We start from the raw sequence: 21,161 nt of genomic DNA on the forward strand, positions 1-21,161 counted from the left end.
AAAAAAAAAAAAGATAAGCTGGATAATCTATAAATTCACAATATAAAACTGAGTAGGAAATTCACAATATAAAACTGAGTAGAAATGAAGCAAAATTCAGTTGATATATAATTCAGCATTTTTTGTGTTTACTTTGTCAACTTTGTATTCCTATTCTTTCATTTTTTGCCACACCCAGAGTTTGTGTTCTAGATGTTTTGTGATGGAATGTCCAGGTAAGAGGGATCTGGAATTAAGCCTGATATTGCAGGAAATATTTGGTGAATGAAGGTGAATGTAGTAATAGTAACTCTCCTCTTACTCATTTACTTTTTGTGGAAGGAAAAGAAATGTTAATGTTTTGAATTTCTTCCCCTTTTATTTAAAAGGTTTCAGTGATCTTGTCTTTTTCTTTTTAACTTAGGGATAAAGCAATTCCTAACAAAGTGGGGCCATATTGTATCCAGTTTGGTTTTATGATGGATAAAGCAAATATCCTTAACAGTGAGCAGGTTTGTTTATTCTTTTTATGCATGGCAGTTAGCTTTAGTTAGCTTCACATTTTCTTGCTTCGTTGAGGAGTGTGTTGTTTTGTTTACAAGTGGGTTAATTATTGGTTGAAAGGTATAAATAATGCCATCTTCAGGAATTTTAGCATAGTACATACTTAAATTATGTTGATTAAATTTGACCGGATGCAGAAGTTACTTTTCCATCCCTCTTTATATCGAGGACTCAGTTAGTAAACATTTTAATCTATATCATGGTAAGGTTGCTCCTATCAATTGTACATGAAAATGTTTCAGTTAATAACATTTCAGGTACTAGGATTCTAGATAATGAAGTTTAAGGTAGTTTAACATACATTATCTTCATTATTGTTACTGCACTAAATTTTTTTAAATTACATATGTTTTAAGTGTTTCTAAATTTGTTTTTAGATGGTAAACATTCAAAAATTAATCTGATATGCCTTTTATCCTCAATTTTTACAAGTTGATTAGTTTTAAGAATTTAATGGAAATACATTTTAGAAGGTAATATTTCATTTCATTTAGTATATGCTCTCTATTTCTTCTCTTCATCTTTAATACTAAGCCATTAATGTATTGTTAATCAGAATGCTTCTTTTGTTAGATTATAGTGGATGTTCTACCTAATCAACCTGTGAAGTTAGTTCCTGAAATTCAGCCTGCTACACCAGCTGTTTCAAATGTTCGCTCAGTTGCCAGTAGGACCTTGGTCAAAGATTTATATCTTCGTATCACGGTAATGTTTATTTACTTCCAAATTACAAAGGGTAACAAGAAAAATTATTCCTAGTTTTAGGGTGCAAGATAGTTATTATAGAATCATATCTGGATTATTCAGTTTAAGTTTATAGGAAAACTTTGTGCAGATGAATGAAATACTTATCAATGTCTTTATACTTGAATACAAATAGAGAATGTTTAACATTATACATAAAATCCAGATATACTAAGTAGAAATTACTCAGAAATGCAGAAATCTGCCTACCTTTCCTAATATATCTTTAATCCACTATTTTATGTATGCATTATGAATGTGTGAAGTAAGTTGATTCTTCAGTGTCCGTTTCACTGAGGGGCAGGAAGTAAAGTATTTATTTTGAAGAGATCTGCTCTCATGGCTGATCATAATGAGCTCCTCAAAGCTTCCAGTTACCCAGAGGGTAAGCAGCAATAGTGCTGCTAAGAATATTAACAAAAACATGTAAGACACACTAGTGGCCCTTCATTTTTATGAAAAGTTTGGCTGATAGAGTACTTAACTCCTTCAGTGTATTTTCTTGTTTTAGACACATGAGTCGTTCTTAAACTGGTCTTCCCTAGATCACATACAGATGCTGAAGGTATAGTACATAGCTAATTTTTAAATGGGAGTCCTTTTAATAGAGTTGGGAGCCACTGTATTAGATGGGAGCTATTGTATTAGATGGTTCTTTTATGGTTTCTGGGATTATTTCCTGCCTGTGGAGCACTTACTCTGAGACCTGAATTTTGTGTTTGGAGTAAGAAGGATCAGAATGATTTAATATTTGGGGCTTTATAAATAGGTCATATTTCTGATTTGCCCATGCCCTTCTCTGGGTTTAATCTTTTTCTACCTCTTCTAATTAGTTACTTTTTGTTATTTGCTTTAAGGATGACTACAACAATCATACTGGAATTGATTTGGTTGGCACTGTAACGGCTACCATCAAAGGCTCTAATGAGGAAGATGACACCCCACTCTTTATTGGGAAAGTTAGAACACTTGAATTTCCCTTTGTGAAAGGTTCAGCTGAAATCACGGTAATATTTTTGTCTTCCGGTAGATAAGGTTTCCATATTTAATGTTTTAAACCACAGTATTACAATACCTGTTCTTTTGTATGTATAGCTATGAAGATGTTCTAATTATAACATTAAATTGGAAAGTCAGCTAAAATATTTTGAGATTTTGCTCTAAGCTATTACACAGTGAACCCATGATCATTGTTACTATTAGAAAGACCCTCTTTTCCCCTGTGGATGACTGTTTTCTGTAAGTGGAGTGATTTTAACTTCAGTGACAATTTGATGTTCATGTTTCGTTGAAAAGCTACCATTCTGTGGCTAGAAATAGACTCAAACATAGCCCAGGTAAAATGTACATATATCTAGGAAAGTTTAGTAAAACCAGCTAACCTTTGTTATTCATTTTTTTCCCAAAATGGAAATAGTTTTACTTCTATAAAAAATACACAGTGCAAGAATATCAAAAATAATCACTATATCATCACCCTTCAGAGATATTGATGATTAGCAAGTCAGTGTATAACCTTCCACACTTTTCTGTGTATACACTGACACTGCATGGATGTGTTCTGTGAGTATGATTTATATAGACATGGAGGAGGGTATAAAATTTCATTAATATAATAGAACTCTGCTTTCATGAAAATCTTATTTATTTATTTATTTTTTTTCGGTACATGGGCCTCTCACTGTTGTGGCCTCTCCCGTTGTGGAGCACAGGCTCAGTGGCGGTGGCTCACGGGCCCAGCCGCTCCGCGGCATGTGGGATCCTCCCGGAACGGGGCACGGACCTGTGTCCCCTGCATCGGCAGGCGGACTCTCAACCACTGCACCACCAGGGAAGCCCGAAAATCTTTTCTCATTTAACACATCCTTGATGCATTTCTTTACCAGCAAGTATAAACCTACATCATTGTATTGATGATCATAATTTATTTGATCAATCCTAAGTGAAAATTTAGTTTCTTTGCAAAGTTTTATCAACAGTGCTTCCATCAGCTTTCTTCTATGTATATCCTTTGCACAAATCTGTTTCCTTAAGAAATTGCTAGAAATAGAATTGGAGATAGGGAGTGTACATTTTTAGCCTTTTGGTAGTTATTGCCAATTGCCTTTCAGTTTATATTCCCACCAGAAATACGTGTACATTCTCATATTACCAATCCTGAATAGAATGGTTTTTAAAATTCAACCACTCTTCCTATTGTTAAGTATTTTCTTTGTTACTAGGAAGGTTTGAACATTTTTCATGGTTTTGACCTTTGTAGGATTGTCCCTTAACTTTTTTTTTTTTAACATTTTTATTGGAGTATAATTGCTTTATATCCCTTAACTCTTTTTCTTCTGGGAGATTCATTTTCTTCTTAATTTTATATTAAAGATGTTAATGCTCTTTTGTGTATAAGTAGCTTTTTCCTGAGTTTGTCCTGAGTTTGTCTTTAGATTTTAGCTTTGTTTATATTAGGGCAGGAGGAAGGGTTGTATTCACAGTGATAGCTCTTGTATTCTTAGGCCTTTAATTTTTTTATTGGTCTTGATTTTATTTTTATCTTTTTTAAAAATTTATTAACTAAATTTTTGGGTATTGTTTATTGAATAATTCTTTCTGTACCATTAAATATGAAATTTCACCTTTTCTGTATTTTTTTGTTGGTGGTGGTGTTTATCTTTTTATCTAATCCAGGGCTAAAATCACATTGTTTTAGCAATATTAGGCTTACAATTGGGGAGACTGCCAGCTTGTACCTGGTCTAAAGTTCAACTTGTTGGTTGGTCTGGCAGTCACCGAACATTACAGCATTTCCATTTTAATTAGTTCTCAACATTTAAAAAATTCTGGAGTTTTCGCAAAGAGATTTGCATTCCTGATTTATTCGGAGAATTCTAAAGACTTGGCAGTATGGGGCCAAGCAGCAGGATTTTCCAGTCAGCTGCAACCATGATACTTCTTTTCATCTCTTGACATTGAGAGCAAGTGTCAGTGGCTACTTATATTTACACTTGTTCTCTTATTTTTATAGTGGATGGTAAAGTGAAATTTTCTTGTACCCTAACAAAAATTAGGTAATGAAAACCACAGGTTGAAAAACAAAGAAGGGTGGGGAAGACATGTTGAACATGCAGAGTCGGTTTGTATTGGAAGAACACACGTAGTCCACTACCTATATCCTGGTTACCTCTGTCCTATTTCCTTGGCCCCGCCATGGGCATTTGAAATTACTTACCCTGCTGTACACATTTCTGAGGCTTGCCCCACAGCTGCATATGGAATCACAGCTTCATGTCATGCATATGAATTTCCACTAGAGGTTCCTAATATCTCACTGAATAAGCAGAAATCTCTCAGTTCCTACTTGGCTCCTGACCCATATATTAATTAAGTAGGTTTGGGGCAGGGCTGAGGAATCTGGTTTCTGCAGGTGATTCTTATCATTAGGGATGTTTGGGAAACACTGGTATAAAACACAATCATTTGTAAATGTTCCCTGTTGGCTTAAAAAAGAACTTGTACTGCTTTCTTTAAAGTTTTAATCTAAATTTATGATTATTCAAGTTTGTTAATTGTGTTATTCAAATTCTTTATATTATTTGCCTACTTGATCTGGGAATTTCTGAAAGCGGTGTCTGAGTTTTATTCTGCTATATATTTATCCTTTTCTCATATTCCAAATTGCCATTTGTGTATGGATGCAGTTTTGGACTCCTCAGTTCTCTTCAGTTCTGTTATTCCATGTATCTTGGTAAACTGTACATCACAGATTACAAGCTATAAAACTTTGAGATAGGAAAGGCCTCCTTAAACAGGACATAAAGGAAAAGATTTTATATTTAACTATATATATAAATAGAGGATTAATAATATTAACATATTGGTATAACCATATAATAGTACAGTATATTGAACATATTTTTAAAACATCCTAAAGAACTTCCTGCAAATCAATGAGAAAAAAGACAATCTAGTAGAAAAATAAATGACCAAAGAACAGAAGCAGGTAGTTAGTGGAAGAGAAGGTATAAATGACTAATAAACAGGAAGCATGACCTCAGTATAATCAGGGAAATGCTAGTTAAAACAATAATGACTGGTTGTTTTTAATACATTGTTTTAGAAGAAAGAAGTACTTGATTAATAGTAAATGTTGGCTTCCCGAGGGCGGCACGGGGGCCGGGTGGTGGGGTGCAGGTGCCCAGACGAGGGGGGGAGCTGGGAGATGGCGTCCGGAGCGGGTCGCTGGCTGGCGCTGGCACCCGTCGGATCTGGGGCTTTCCGGAGCGGGCTGAGCCTGGGGAAAGGTGGCGATGTCTCCGCCGGACGGGGCGGCTTAGTTCGGAGTCTGGTACCATCGAGGTCAGTCATCGTTACTCGCAGCGGCGCCATTTTGCCCAAACCGGTGAAAATGTCCCTCGGCCTTCTCCGGGTGTTCTCCATTGTGATCCCCTTTCTCTATGTCGGGACGCTAATTAGCAAGAACTTTGCTGCTCTAGTTGAGGAGCATGATCTTTTTGTTCCAGAGGATGATGATGACGACGACTTATAGGGCGTGGAGAAGTATAGAAAGGAGAAAGCCCTAACTTAAGAAATGGTGATGCTCGCAGCCTCTCCTCCTTCCCTATCAGCAGATGGGCCCAGGGAAAACCCTCAGCGTCCCAACCCCAGGGAAGCCTCCTGCATGGTCTGCGACCATAGCTCAGACCCCAGGCTCCGGGAGGTTCCTGGAGATGTGCTAGCCACTGAGCATAATCAAATTATGAATAAACATAATAAACCTCAGCTCTGTATGACTGAGTGATGGCTGAACTTTCTCAATACAAGCAGGCTCGTTGCAGTTTCTCCACCCTGCTGTCCTATCTGTCAGCTGAACAAATAGGTCTTTGATTTACAACGCAGGGCCTCCAGGCCCCTGTGGATCCACAAGGTAGTCGTGGGGACCTGGGACCAATCTTCCTTATTTACAAAAGCCCAGCGGCTGCATAGGCTAACTAAAGGCTCAGCTTTTGTGCTGAGTAACACTGGCTAGTTATCCCATGCAATCAGAAGAAGCTTTGATTGTTTAAAACTCCTTGAGAAATACCACTTTTTAGAATTCTTTCAAAACTTGGATTCCTTAGATGAAAAAATAATAAAGGGCAAGAGAAAACCAAATACCGTATGCTAACACATATACATGGACTCTAAAAAAAAAAAAATGGTCATGAAGAACCTAGGGGCAAGACGGGAATAAAGACACTGACCTACTAGAGAATGGACTTGAGGATACGGGGAGGGGGAAGGGTAAGCTGGGACAAAGTGAGAGAGTGGCATGGACATATATACACTACCAAATGTAAAACAGATAGCCAGTGGGAAGCGGCCGCATAGCACAGGGAGATCAGCTCGGTGCTTTGTGACCACCTAGAGGGGTGGGATAGGGAGGGTGGGAGGGAAACGCAAGAGGGAGGAGATATGGGGATATATCTTTATGTATAGTTGATTCACTTTGTTATACAGCAGAAACTAACACACCATTGTAAAGCAATTATACTCCAATGTTAAAAACAACAACAAAAAAAAATAGTGTTGGCCAGGCATCAGGGGAACTGGATATTCTTATAGACTGATGGTGAGAGGATAAATTGATGGAGGCTTTCTGAAGGGAAATTTGATACTACCTATTAAAATAAACTTTTAATAAGTCACTATAGGGACTTCCCTGGTGGTTCAGTAGTTAAGAATCCACCTGCCAATGCAGGGGACACAGGTTCGATCCCTGGTCTGGGAAGATCCCACATGCTGCCGAGCAACTAAGCCCGTGCACCACAGCTACTGAGCCTGCACTCTAGAGCCCCAGGAGCCACAACTACTGAGCACGTGTGCCACAACTACTGAAGCCCACGCGCCTAGAGCCCGTGCTCTGCAACAAGAGAAGCCACCGCGGTGAGAAGCCCACGCACCGCAAAGAAGAGTAGTCCCCACTCACTTCAACTAGAGAAAATCCATACACAGCAATGAAGAACCAACACAGCCATAGATAGATAGGTAAATTTATGGGGGAGGGCTTCCCTGGTGGCGCAGTGGTTGAGAGTCCACCTGCCGATGCAGGGGACATGGGTTTGTGCCCCGGTCCGGGAGGATCCCACATGCCACAGAGCGGCTGGGCCCGTGAGCCATGGCCGCTGAGCCTGTGCATCCAGAGCCTGTGCTCTGCAACGGGAGAGGCCACAGCAGTGAGAGGCCCGCGTACCGCAAAAAAAACCCCAAAAATTTATGGGGGAAAAAGTCATTATATTTCTCTATTCTGGAGAATACACCAAGAAGTACTGAAAGCTACTTTCTTTGCTGTATTATAAATAATAGCTAAAAATTTTTAAATGAAATGTTTATCACCCAGTGAAAGGATATTATAGTGTATTGTATCTATATTATGCACAAATGTAAAAAATTGGTATTTAAACATTCACTTGAATTGATTGACAGATTAAAATGAGTGCTGAAAGCAAATTGCTACAGTATAAAGTATGTTATTTTTGAAGTGCAAACAGTTTTATTTTTGTGTTTATATTCATGTAAATACATTGAAAACAGCTTTCAGAAACTAAGTGGTGGGATTGCGGGTTGGTTTAATGATGGACTTATAATTTTATTATTTCGTGGATTGTTTTACAGTGTTTTATCAATTTAGAGTTTTTAAAATTTTATATCTGAATTTTATTGTGGTCTAAAAAAAACAAAACAAGTACCTATTGTTTCCTTGTAAGACTGAAAAAGTTATTTAGGATATAAATATATTGCATTATTTACTAGTTATATGTTATGGTCTCAAAGTATATCAGAAGTGTGTGTGTGTGTGTGTGTGTGTGTGTGTGTGTGTGTGTGCGCGCGCTCATTAATGAAGAAAAATACATTAAAAAAGACAAAAGACAAATCTTTAGAGCTTTTCAGGACCTTTTGTTTGGTCACCTGGGACTGGTGGGTCTACTTCCATGGTAACAGCTGTAACTTAAACTCAGCATTGGGCTTTGTGCATTTCTTTGTGATTATTTTTATAACTCATACCGTCAGCTGTTTCACACTGCTTGAACTTAGAGGTTGGAATCAGGAAGATATTTCTAGTCAGGATATAAGTGGCCATTGATATTTCTGGCCTGGAAAGATAACTTTTTCTTATAGTTTTCCATTGTATATAATTTTTGCATAAACTATTTATTGATAAGATAATTTGACTTTCAAACCAATAACAAAAGGTAGAGAGTTCTGTGTCTTGGATGGTGCTGCTGATGTTTTAATGAATGCTTAATGAATCTCACAGGTCAGTCAATTTTGCCTTTTGCCTTTAAAATTTACCACTTACTTGAAAACAGAGTACAATGAGATATATAACATTTATACATTTACAAATAGCTTTTTAAATCTCGTTTTTCCTTACTGTTTTTTTCCTTATACAGAGTCTAGTTCTGGCAGAAAATAGTCCTGGAAGGGATAGCACTGAGTATTTTATTGTGTTTGAGCCTCAGCTACCAGGTTTATCAAGAACATTAGAATCATATATCCTACCATTTATGTTTTACAATGGTAAGTTTCTAGGAAAATAGAGGATAAACTCGTACGTTTGTGGTACTTTATATAACTTTGTTTTGCTCTCCATTAACATGGTGCTTACTAGTTATCTAATCATGTTATGACATTTCGGAAAAGTCACAATTTAAAAATTGAAATAAATTGTCTGAATATTTTTTCTTAGATGTTAAGAAGCAACAACAAATGGCAGCACTTACAAAAGAAAAGGACCAATTATCTAAGTCTATTATAATGTATAGAAGTTTATTTGATGCCAGCAAACAGCTTCTTGATGAGATGAAGTGTAAGTCATTTTGTGTTCAAATGATGCTTTGGGGAATGGTGAGGTAGAAGGTTGAGGCCATGAGACACAAACATTGTCTAATTTTCTGAACTTAGAAGTAAACTGCAGGACACGGCAGAAAGGTGGTAGTGATGGTTAATATTACTCATCATTCGATCTTCTTAAGGTGAAGTATTCCTGCATGTTAAATAAGTGTATATCTTGTTTACCTACAAAAATTTGAAACTTTTACTAGAAATCTGAATCTATAGAAATTTAAAGGTTTTGACATAACAGTAATAAGGTTTATATCTAGCTCTAGCATTTGGCAAAAGACATTGGATGACAATATCACTGAAAGAGTGATATGTAATTTAAGTTTTAGTTTGAGCCATGCGACTGTGTGTAGTTCAATTTAAAAATATCTGCAGCAAAAAATATATCTGCAGCAGAGAAATATGTAATTTATTTTTTAATAAATACATGGAACATTTGCTACAGTTTTTAATAATGTTTGTATACTGTTTAAGACAAGGCATTTGCTGAGTTGTGCTCTATTTGTCGGATTTTTTCACAGGTTAAGGATATTTAGAGGATAATAGGAACTAAGAGTAATGAAATAATACACAATTTGTAGCACTGAAAATTTGTTTTTTAAAAGTCCTATTTGTTTCTTAGAATAACCTTATGCAATTATGTATAAATTATGTATAGTCATGTGGATTAGAATTAAATAGCTTTTCCAAGATTACTTGTGGTTTGCAACATATCATACTACCTCCCTTAGCTGCATTAATTTTGTTTTTTATTTTTGTGTATTAGAAATGCACTTTAATTTTAGATTTTAGTTTAATTTAAAATTTCTATAATACTCTTCATTTTTCATTTTAGCATCAGTCATTAAAAGGAAAAAAACAAGGGATTGAAAACATTCTTCAAAAACAGTATTTTGGGGGCTATCACAAATTGATAGTTTTTGTTTGTTTGTTTTTAATTTTAGGCCAAGTTGAAGAAGCAAAATTAAAAGAGGCCCAGTTGCGAAATGAACTAAAAACACACAATATTGACATTCCTACAACACAACAGGTACAGTTTCCAAGTATATGTGAAAGTTTTTTCTTTTTAAATTCTAACCTGTAATTTTTTTTTTTTTTTACCAGTCATATTTTATTAGGAATGTTATGTACACTGTTGTTTTGGCGTACTAAGCCATATGTGGATTATAATCTAGTCACTTACTAGACATTAAAATGGGCTAACAATGACGGAGTGCTCTTTTCAAAGAAATTGCAGTTTGTGTTTCTAATCTAATGACACCAGTAAATTAAATTAATAATACACCAACTTGAGAACTTGCATTGAAGAGACCTAAGTGATAATCAGTATATGTGGTGGCAAAGAAAATGAAAGTAACAAAAGACAATAGATTTTTTTAAAGCTTACATTCTTTATGTGTATAACTCATAAGTCCTATTATACGTTATGTATTTCTTAACTAAGAAAAAAAAGAATCAGTGAGGTTGACTCTTCACATTACTATGATCATATTCTTATAAGAAAGGAATAGCTAGCTGTTTAGTAACTTTTATGTTCTTGAGTTGTAACTATGTTCTCGAGTTGTCTAAATTGTTGGTTTTTCTCTGCTATTTTCTCTGCCTGGTACACAAGTAACTGTAATTGGCCTTGCAGTTAATTTTTCTTTTTAAATTACAGATGCCACACATTGAAGCACTTTTGAAGAAAAAGATATCAGAACAGGAAGAACTAAAGAAAAAACCCAGAAGATCATGTACTCTTCCAAACTATACTAAAGGCAGTGGAGATGTTTTAGGAAAGGTTTGTGTTTAAGCCTTTTAAGAGGCATTACATTTTATTATCTTGTTTTCTATCTGCTTTGGGTGATCCTAGATCATGGAGCCATGATGATATCGATATTTGGGGATCCCAGGCAGGATAGAGTGGGATTTCATCACACTACTGAGATGGTGTGCAGTTTAAAACCTATGAATTGTTTATTTCTGAAATTTTCATTTAATATTTTCAGACTGCCATTGACTGTGGGTAACTGAAACTGGGGAAAGAGGAACCACAGATAAGGGGGGACTACTGTACAAGAGTAGACATTGTGATGTTCTCATTGCTAGGGCAGGTTTTTGCTACCAGATCAGGTAAGAATAAAGGGTAGATGTGACCATATCAGTGCAATAAATGAGGTTTAGAAATCTGCCACAAAATTTCAACCTTGTTGGACTTTGAGCAAGCTTGTGACTAAAATACAGTGGGTCCTCTGTATCCACAGGTTCTGCATCCTCAGATTCAACCAACTGCAGATGGAAAATATTTTGGGAAAAATTCCAGAAAGTTCCAAAAACTAAAACTTGAGTTTGTCATATGTTGGCAACTATTTACATAATGTTTACATTGTATTAGGTATTATAAGTAATTTAGAAATTATTTAAAGTGTACAAGATGGTATATGCAGATACTATGACATTTTATATAAAGGGTTTAAGTATCCACAGATTTTAGTATCTGAGGGGGTTCCTGGAACCAGTCCCCTATGGATACTGATGGACTTGCTATACAGTTGACCCTTAAACAACATGGGTTTGTACTGTGAGGGTCCACTTATACACAGCTTTTTTTTTTAATTGAATACCGACTACAGTACTGCCTAACGGTTGAATCCTCGGATGTGAAACTGTGGGTATGGAGGACCGACTGTGAAGTTATATGCAGATTTTCGACTGCTTGGAGGGTCAGTGGCCCTAACCTCCACGTTGTTCAAGGGTCAACTGTATTTGTAAATAGGAGAGTGACTGTTAATTCTAAGCTCTAAAGTGTTTATATAAGCAGAAGAAATGATTCTTATCTGTGATGATTAGATTTGTTTTCTGAAAAGTCATCTGAGTAAAAGATCTGCTTAGAAGGGTATAGTATATAACTATATTTAGGTTTAAGTGTATTTTATGATTACTTTATCAGTTGACACACCCCAATAGTAGAGATATTAAATGTGGGGAAAAAATACATCACCTAGCTGATAATATTCCAAATATTTTTAGTTGGTTACTTGCAAAATTTACTGTAGTTTAATCTGTGGAACAGTTTTTTTAAATTTAATAACAGAAGAGACAGTTTAATATGTTTAAGCCAGTAAGCTTTTACAGTTTGAGATTTTTTTGTTAATTTATGTGAGTGTTTCAAAAAAAGTGTTTTTGCTTTAGACTTGGGCTTTTAAAATATTTAATGTCAAATTTATATATATTTAAAACTTTTTTACGTGATTTTTAAAATGGGTTATAGATTGCGCACCTGGCACAAATTGAAGATGATAGAGCCGCAATGGTTATTTCTTGGCATCTGGCAAGTGACATGGACTGTGTGGTCACCCTGACCACTGATGCTGCACGTCGTATCTATGACGAAACCCAAGGTCGTCAGCAGGTGTTGCCCCTTGATTCTATTTATAAGAAGACTCTTCCAGATTGGAAAAGGTTAGAAAAAAGTGAAAGTAATGATTTTTTTCAGAAATTTCTTTTCTATTTTTTATCAAATCACCGAATTTTAAAATTTCTCTAAAAGATGCTTAAACAGAGAAGTGACTCAGCATATGTGCATTATTTTTGTCTTCATCACAAATATGATCTTCGTTAAGATCAGTATTGCAGTGTATTTGATCATATATGCTGGCCAAGTTTAATTTGCCAATTAAATGTTATTTGTATGTATGAGAGATACACATACAAACACACAAACCCAAAGCGAATTTTTGGCCTTTGCAACAGGAAGGATGGTAAGATGTCATTATTCTTAACAGAATATGGAACACCTTTATTTGGAGTAAGAGTATAGATACATGTCTTTTGTCCTATTTATGTCGTGTGAAAATAAGCAGCCATCATTTAGGTAGAGAAGGTTTCTCTATTGGAACTGCCATTAGCTAAGTTGAAATATAAGAGACCATCTACTTAGGATGTTACACCTTTTTTTTTTAAGGATGTTACATCTTTGTTTTAATATAAATCTGGTTTCTTTAAGTGTTTTCCCATTTACGTTTCAAAGTATGTTTTTAGGAAATAACTGTGCAAACCAATTAGGCATTTTTAATCTAAAATTTAAAATATTTTATATGTTCTCTAATTTTTGGCCATTTTTAAAAATCTACCTTAAAAGACTAAAACAAAATGGTGGTAGCAAAACAAAAATGTTAAAATGTATAACAGAGTATTGCCCAATAATTTTCTTAGATTCCTAAACAAAGTTTGCAAGGTGTACAGCTGGGTAGGTATGGGGACTTGAAGGAGAATGGAAACTAATGTTAAGAGCTTACTGTGTCATTAAACTAACATTTTATTTCACTTTGTAATCTAAAAATATATTCAGGAAACAGCTGGAATTTGAACTCAAATCTATCTGCTTCTAAAATCTCCTACTCTGCTACCAGTCAGCACCCATTTTAAACAACATGGGAAATCCTATCAAATCATAATGACTGTGTTTATAAGGGTAATAATTTTTGTAAAAGTAATTTTACCTCCAGGAGGTCCTCTCTTTTTTTTCATAATCCCTGAGGACCAAGTTAAGAATTCTTGATTTAAGGAAAGTATGAATCTGATATTTAAGGCTAATGCTTGCTCTAAAAGCTAGTTATTCTCTCTTTCTGGTATTGTGCCTGTTATTGGGATTGAGTTAACTAGCTCTTAAAGCCACCCCAACCTCTACTCCTACCTACAAGATTTGGGAAAAGCTACCGTATGTGGAAGGGGAAAGCCCTGACACCCCAGTCAGCCTCCATCTCTTGAATCTCCTTGTTATCCCTGGACTTGAGTTGCTCATTCTGTACAGTGTGTCAGAGGACAGGTGGCCAGAGTACTGGGCTGTTTCCCTCTCGTATGCTCAGTCTTGGGCCTTGCCCCTTCCCCCCGTCTATTCTAGGGCCACTCTCCTCATGAGACAGTCATATCATTGGCATCCTCGTTTAGGGCCAGCTTGAGAGGCTGCTTCTCTCCTTTCCTTGTCAGACTAAACAAAGGTTAGTTTATATTGATTTTACAAACTAATTGACAATAGCAGTACAGATAAAACTAAGATATTTTTATACGGTAAATATCGTTTTCATTTCTAAAGGCATAACGGTTAATAATTTAGCAGTATTACCTTGCATAGGGAGTTGATTAAATGATCACAAAAACAATCAGTATATTCATATGTTTTTCATAGTATATATATATTTTTGATTAAAAGTTACATGTTTTGTTTAAATTTTTTTAAAATTCAGAGCTCTGCCTCATTACCGAAATGGAAAATTGTATTTTAAACCCATTGGAGATCCTGTCTTTGCCCGAGATTTGTTAACGTTTCCAGATAATGTAGAACATTGTGAAACAGGTAAAGGACATTATGATGGCTTTTTTTTATACAGATGTTAACATTTGTGATCCAGATACATAAATTACTGACTATGGAAAATTATGTTCTTATTTAGTTTATAAGTGATAGTTTTATTAATATTTACTTCTCTCATTTTTCCTGTTAGAGGAAAATATTGAATAAAATTCTTACGTTACTAGCATTATTTCTAATAAAACTTTGTAATATATGTTAAGATTTTTTTAAGTATCTCAGTTTTTTAAGAATAAAGTTTCACGTGCACAGTCACTGTATCCAGTCTCTGAGCACACAAGAGCACGCCCACCCCGAGGCTTGTGTCAGTGCTCTAACGTGACCAAAAACGGTGTCGTGGTCTTAATAGTTTCTTAATTGAATTTTTTAGTGTTTGGTATGCTGTTAGGAGACACCATCATTTTGGACAATTTGGATGCTGCTAATCATTATAGAAAAGAGGTATGTATTTGAATTATTTTTTAATTTGTAGCTCCAATTTTAATGTGTACTTTAAAAATTTAATACATAGCTCTGTATAGAAATAATTTTATTTTAGTTGACATGTGCAAATGACTAAGTAGCCCTGTCAAAACCAATTTAAATCCTACAGATTGATAAGCAGCATAAAATTGGGCAAAATATAGGAATGAATTTGCCAAGATGCAAATTAAAATGAGATGTTTATGAAATTGTCCTAAGACTCAAAATCAGTATCTGTTATTGATGGTGGTATTGAAAAAGAGTACACTCAGATAATGTTGTTGGAAATGTAATTTGACGTAGCCCTTGTTTATTAGTTGTTCGGGCTGCTGTAACAAAGCACCACAGACTGGGTAGCTTAAACAGTAGAAATGTTGTCTCACAGTTCTGCAGGCTTAAAACCGAAATTCAAGGTGTGAGAAGGGTCAGTTCTTTCCAGGGCTTATGAGGGGAGGGTCTGTTCCATGCCTTTCTCCTTGGTTTGTACATAGATGGTCATCTTCTCCCTGTGTCTGTTCGCAGCTATATGTATCTGTGTCCAAATTTCCCTTTTGTATAAGGAAACTACTCATTGGCTTAGAGCCCACTGTTATGACCTCATTTTAACTTGATTACTTCTATAGAGACCCAGTCTTCAAATAAGGTCACATATTTGAGGAACTGGGGGTTAGGACATCAACATAGGAATTTTGAGGGACACTATTCGACCCATAATACTTTTGGAGAGCAGTTTGGCAATATAAGTGTTTCTGTTATCTATTGCTACATAACAAGCACTTCAGAAGTTAGTGGCTTTAAACAGTAACAACATATTAGTACTCATTTCTCGGTGGGTTTCTCCCAGTAGTGTTAGCTAGTTGCGCTGAGATGGTGAAAGCTCCAAAATGCCTCACTCAGGTAGCTGGCAGTTGATGCTGGTAGCCATCCGGGATTCAGCTGGAGTTGGCCAGAGGCTCAGCTGGTGCTGTCTGCTGGGGTCATTGTTCTCACCCCCACTCACGGGTGTGTGAGATAATGCCATGAAGGCTTTTAGAAACCTTTTTCTAGCTAAGAGGATGTGGAAAGTAGTGCCTTAAATCTTTCTGAGGTCTTAACATAGGGGCATCCTTCACTTGATTTTTGACTTTGAGGCCACATTTTACTGGCTGTACCCTGGATTTGATTTTAGCCCTGAGGCTTTCCGTTTCTTTTTCAAGAACATTTTGTTAGCTGAACAGGCTGGGGAGGAAAAACAGTCCAACCCAGCAAGTTCTGGGTTGGAAATATTTCCTTGAAATTATTTTTGAAAATGAATTAGTTCCTACTTAGTTTATCTCCCACCTGTACTGGCTAGTTGATACTGGCTACTGGTTTGGCACTTGGTAGGCTGGCAGACTTAGATATCTCTATGCAAACCTCTCCTTGTGGCTGCTGGGGGCTTTTTCAAATGGCATCTGGGACCTAAGAAGGGAAGTTAGAGCAGTGATGGCAGAAGTTGCAGGTCTCTTAAGTCCCAGCAGTCAGTTCAGAATCTGGCCAGCCCAGACCCACATCGGAGAGTGGGGAGTTTGAAATAGACTCTTTCCTCTCCATGGGAGGGGCAAAGAAGTTGCCGCCATCTTTGTACCATCACAACGTATTAAAATAATTTATCTTACAGACATGCTCCCACAAGTATATAAAGATATGTACAAGGATATTCATTAGATATAAAGCAATTATGTTCCAATAAAGATGTTTAAAAAAAAGAATATTCATTAGCATATTTAAAAAATTTTAAGACACTTTGGAAGCAGTGTGAAGTCCATCAGTTGGGATTGCACAACTCTACTACAGTAATTTATACAGTAGAGTAGTATGTAGCTGTTAAAAAGACATAAAGCAGATTGATATGTCCTAACAAGGAAGACGTACAAAATATAGTGTTTTGTTGAAAAGTTGCCAAATGATAATATATAAGTTGATGCCCTTTTAAAAATAAGCTTATGTAATATAAACAAGATGGGAGAATATATTGTATACTGTTGTATATATTAAGAAAGATTATCTCTTCTATATTACTTCTAAGTTTTACTTAATGAGAAAAGAAAGGCAATCTACTGTGAAGAAACACCTTTCAGAGGGCTGCTGTAAAGATTGAATAAAATAAGAAATAGAATAAAATTTCAGTAGAGGAATAGTCTCTTTGGATCTGAAATCCAGAGGTCTTTGAATTCTTTGATACAGAAGAAGTATTAAATTTAATAAATATGGTGTTAGGGACTTGGAAATAGCAGGTGATAAACATGTATGTAAACACTAGAAGCTTGCAAATTATTATAGCTGAAAGTGAGTAAGGATGCAGTTACTTAAGAGAAAACAGAGGTCAGTTTAAAATATGATCCAGTACGGGCTTCCCTGGTGGCGCAGTGGTTGAGAGTCCACCTGCTGATGCAAGGGACACGGGTTCCTGCCCTGGTCCGGGAAGATCCCACATGCCGTGGAGCGGCTGGGCCCGTGAGCCATGGCCGCTGAGCCTGCGCGTCTGGAGCCTGTGCTCCGCAACAGGAGAGGCCACAACGGTGAGAGGCCCACGTACCGCAAAAAAAAAAAAAAAATCTAATCAGAGTGCCAAGAAGAGGAGGATAAAAGGATCACAGGTAATATCTGAAGAACTAATGGCTGAAAACCTTTAAGAACTGATGAAAGACACCAATCCATAGCTTCAAAAAAAAGTAAGAGGGACTTCTCTGGCAGTCCAGTGGTTAAGATTTCACGTTTCAGGGACTGCCTGGTCCAGTGGTAAAGAATATGCCTTCCAATGCAGAGGACGCTTGTTTGATACCTGGTCGGGGAACTAAGATCCCACGTGCTGCGGGGCAGCTAAGCCCGCACGCCTCAACTAGAGAGCCTGCGTGCCACAAACTACAGAGCCCACACGCTCTGGAGCCTATGTGCCACAACTAGAGAGAGAAAACCCGCATGCCACATCCAGAGAGAAACCCGCGCACCACAGCTAGAGAGAAGCCCTCGTGCCACAACTAAGACCTGCCTGATGTAGCCAAAAAAAAAAAAAAGAGAGAGAGATTTCACCTTCCAATGCAGGGGTGTGGGTTCAGTCCCTGGTCTGGGAGCTAAGATCCTACATGCCTCATGGCCAAAAAAAAAAAAACCCACGAAAAACAGAAGCAAAACTGTAGCAAATTCAATAAAGACTTTAAAAATGGTCTACATCAAAAAAAAAAATTTTTTTTTAAGTAACAGCATATGTGACAAAAGCGGGGACAGCATTTGTTCCTCATAATTGGTATAGCACAGCAGTCCCCAGCCTTTTTGGCATCAGGGACCGGTTTTGTGGAAGACAGTTTTTCCAAGGATAGGGTGGGAGGGAGGGGATGGTGCAGGCGGTAATGCGAGTGATAGGGAGTGGCAGAGGAAGCTTCGCTCACTTGCCTGCTGCTCACCTTCTGCTGTGCTGCCTGGGGGTTGGGGACACCTGGAACAGCACATACTGATTTCTTTGCTTCCAAAGTTTTTAGTGAGGTCACTCCACCTATTAAATATTGTTTTAAAGCTCTTCTAAGAAAAGGCTGTTAGGACATCTCTTGGTGATTTTGTTAGGTTTCAGGAGTCTTTGTTATCATTTTCTCTTCCTAAATTCTTCATGCCATTTATACTACTTCAACCCCTTGTTGATTCCATTCCTTGCTAATCCTTACAGCAGTTGTGAATAAGTATTGCCCAGAACTGTAGCACTGTTGTTCACTCACTGAATTTGTAAAAGCTGTCATGATCTTTTTTGTCCTAATATAGTGCCTAGTGAGGACTGAAGTTTCTTTTAATGGTAAATTATAGTAAAATACATATAACAAAATGTACCATCTAAACCATTTTTAAGTGCACCGTTCAGTAGTGTTACATTCACATTGTTGTACAACCAATCTGCAGAACTCTTCTTTTTGTAAAACTGAAACTCTGTACCCATTAAATAGCAACTTGTCATTTCCCCTTTCTTCCATGCCATTTGAGAATTGAAAAACTGTCCCTTCTGCCAGAGGCCTGTAACTCATACTGTCAGTGAGTGTGTTAACAAGAAAATAGACAAGAAATTTGAGTGTATTTGTTATTTAAGATGGTACTAAATCTGTAAAAACATTGCCTGAAATTTGATAATTTAATAAGAATAATTTAATTTACTATATAATTTAATAACAATATGGTAATAGTACATTAATTCAGTCTGTATTTTTAATGTTCACTATTAGGAAACATACAAATCCAAACCAGAACTAAGAAAGTAAGGTGTGGCGGTTTGTTTTACTAAAAGATTCATTTCACCAAAGAATTCACCACAGATTTTCTTGAAATAGACATTCTGTTGCATTTAAATTTTATAGAAAGTACCCAGTTTGACGGCAAAATACCTGTAAATTACCTTGGAATTATATTAAAAGAATAAATACTAGTCATGATTCTTTATTACCTGTCCTATTGCTTTTCGTTTTTAAAAATTATACTTTATTTAATCTTTTATAATTCAGAAACTACTTAATCCACAGTATTAGGTTGGATTAGGTGTTTTTACATGTTATTAAATTATTCTTTAGTCTTTTAATGTATGCATTCTGTTTCATTATGTGAGTGTGCCATAACTTATTTATGTAACTTATTGAAATGTGCAAGTTTCATATTTTTCATTATTAAAACAATGTTTCAGTGCACATTGTTCACATCTGTGATGATTTTTTTCAGATTATTCTTAGAAGTGGAATTGCTGGGTCATGCAAAATGTTAAGCTTTTTTTTTTTTAATATATTTATTTTATTTATTTTTGGCCACGTTGGGTCTTCATTGCTGTGCGTGGGCTTCCTTTAATTGTGGTGAATGGGGGCCACTCTTTGTTGTGGTGCATGAGCTTCTCATTGACATGGCTTCTCTTTGCTGGGGAGCACAGACTCTAGGCACGCAGGCTTCAGTAGTTGTGTCTCTCAGGCTCTAGAGTGCAGGCTCAGTAGTTGTGGCGCACGGACTTAGTTGCTCCGAGGCATGTGGGATCTTCCCGGGCCAGGGCTCGAACCCGTGTCCCCTGCATTGGCAGGCGGATTCTTAAGCACTCTGCCACCAGGGAAGTCCCTAACTGTTAAGGTTTTAAACACTTGTCACATTTGCTTTGAGAAGGGCTGTCCCAGAGCAGATTAGTACAAGAAGACCCTTTCTCCAACATTCTGTGGTGTGTGTGTGTGTATGTATGTGTGTGTGTGTGTATTTTAACATTTTTGAGTAGTGAAAATATCTCATTTGAATTCCACTTCAAGTTATCTCAGTTCCACTTCTGGTTACCAGTGAAGTTGAACGTTTTATTTTTGTATATCCTAGACCTTTATTTGAAAGAATATTCTTGAAGATCATATAATACTAAATCTAGTGTTTTTCTTTTATTCTCTGACTTCTCTGAAGAATTTAGTTCTTGACTAACACTTTCTACTTCCCTTTCCACGTCTTAGGTTTTACTATATAATTCTAGTTCCCCCAATTCTCAACACACTAGCTCTTTTTCCTCCTACAACTGAACTCATAGTATTGTCCTCTGAAGCTTTGTCCTTTTGCTTTTGAGTTTGTATTCTCTTCAGTCTAATATAATATCCTTTTTGCTAGCCTTTGGTCATCTGGAAAACTTCTAACAGAAGGAAACTGAGCTAGTGCTACAGGCTGGGTACTGCCTTGGGTTTCAGAAGCACACAGGTCTCTGGCTTGGCCCTCTCTCTTACTTCCTCTTATCAATCAAGCCATCAATCAGGTCATCAATTTCACTTTTTTCCATTTGTGTTGTCACTATTCTAGTTTAGGCTAACACTTGAGAGGTAGTCTAAATCATCTCCCTGCCTCTGGTTTTTTCCCCTAGTCATCTTACACATCACTAGGTAATTAATTTTGTGAAAATACTACCATGATCATGTCATTTCTTATCTCAGAACCCTTAAGTGATTTCTGTTTTCTTAGAGCAGTTGAAATAAGTTTTATAGACTCGCTAATTAATATCCATTTACTTACAATAGGTTGTTAAAATTACACATTGTCCTACACTGCTGACCAGAGATGGAGATCGCATTCGAAGTAATGGAAAGTTTGGGGGCCTTCAGAATAAAGCTCCTCCAATGGATAAACTTCGGGGAATGGTCTTTGGAGCTCCAGTACCAAAACAGTGCCTGATCTTAGGGGAACAAATAGGTAGGTT

At 36.6% G+C, this 21,161-nt stretch overlaps 1 protein-coding gene and 1 pseudogene across 1 annotated transcript in view; both read left to right on the top strand.

Moving 5' to 3' along the window:
* SMCHD1 (structural maintenance of chromosomes flexible hinge domain containing 1) overlaps nt 1–21,161 on the top strand; it is a 133,499-nt gene that overhangs the window by 95,241 nt on the left and 17,097 nt on the right. Inside the window, exons 35-45 of the mRNA XM_024758934.1 lie at nt 404–491; nt 1,117–1,248; nt 2,145–2,294; nt 8,706–8,832; nt 9,002–9,121; nt 10,101–10,186; nt 10,814–10,936; nt 12,407–12,597; nt 14,382–14,491; nt 14,877–14,947; nt 20,983–21,154. Coding sequence (XP_024614702.1) covers nt 404–491; nt 1,117–1,248; nt 2,145–2,294; nt 8,706–8,832; nt 9,002–9,121; nt 10,101–10,186; nt 10,814–10,936; nt 12,407–12,597; nt 14,382–14,491; nt 14,877–14,947; nt 20,983–21,154 — 1,370 coding nt within the window. The remainder of the gene's footprint in view (nt 1–403; nt 492–1,116; nt 1,249–2,144; nt 2,295–8,705; nt 8,833–9,001; nt 9,122–10,100; nt 10,187–10,813; nt 10,937–12,406; nt 12,598–14,381; nt 14,492–14,876; nt 14,948–20,982; nt 21,155–21,161) is intronic.
* On the top strand, nt 5,466–6,069 carry LOC112409040 (essential MCU regulator, mitochondrial pseudogene; annotated as a pseudogene).

The sequence above is a fragment of the Neophocaena asiaeorientalis genome, unplaced genomic scaffold (assembly GCF_003031525.2).
Source record: "Neophocaena asiaeorientalis asiaeorientalis breed wild unplaced genomic scaffold, Neophocaena_asiaeorientalis_V1.1 scaffold669, whole genome shotgun sequence".
NCBI classification, from domain to species: domain Eukaryota; kingdom Metazoa; phylum Chordata; class Mammalia; order Artiodactyla; family Phocoenidae; genus Neophocaena; species Neophocaena asiaeorientalis.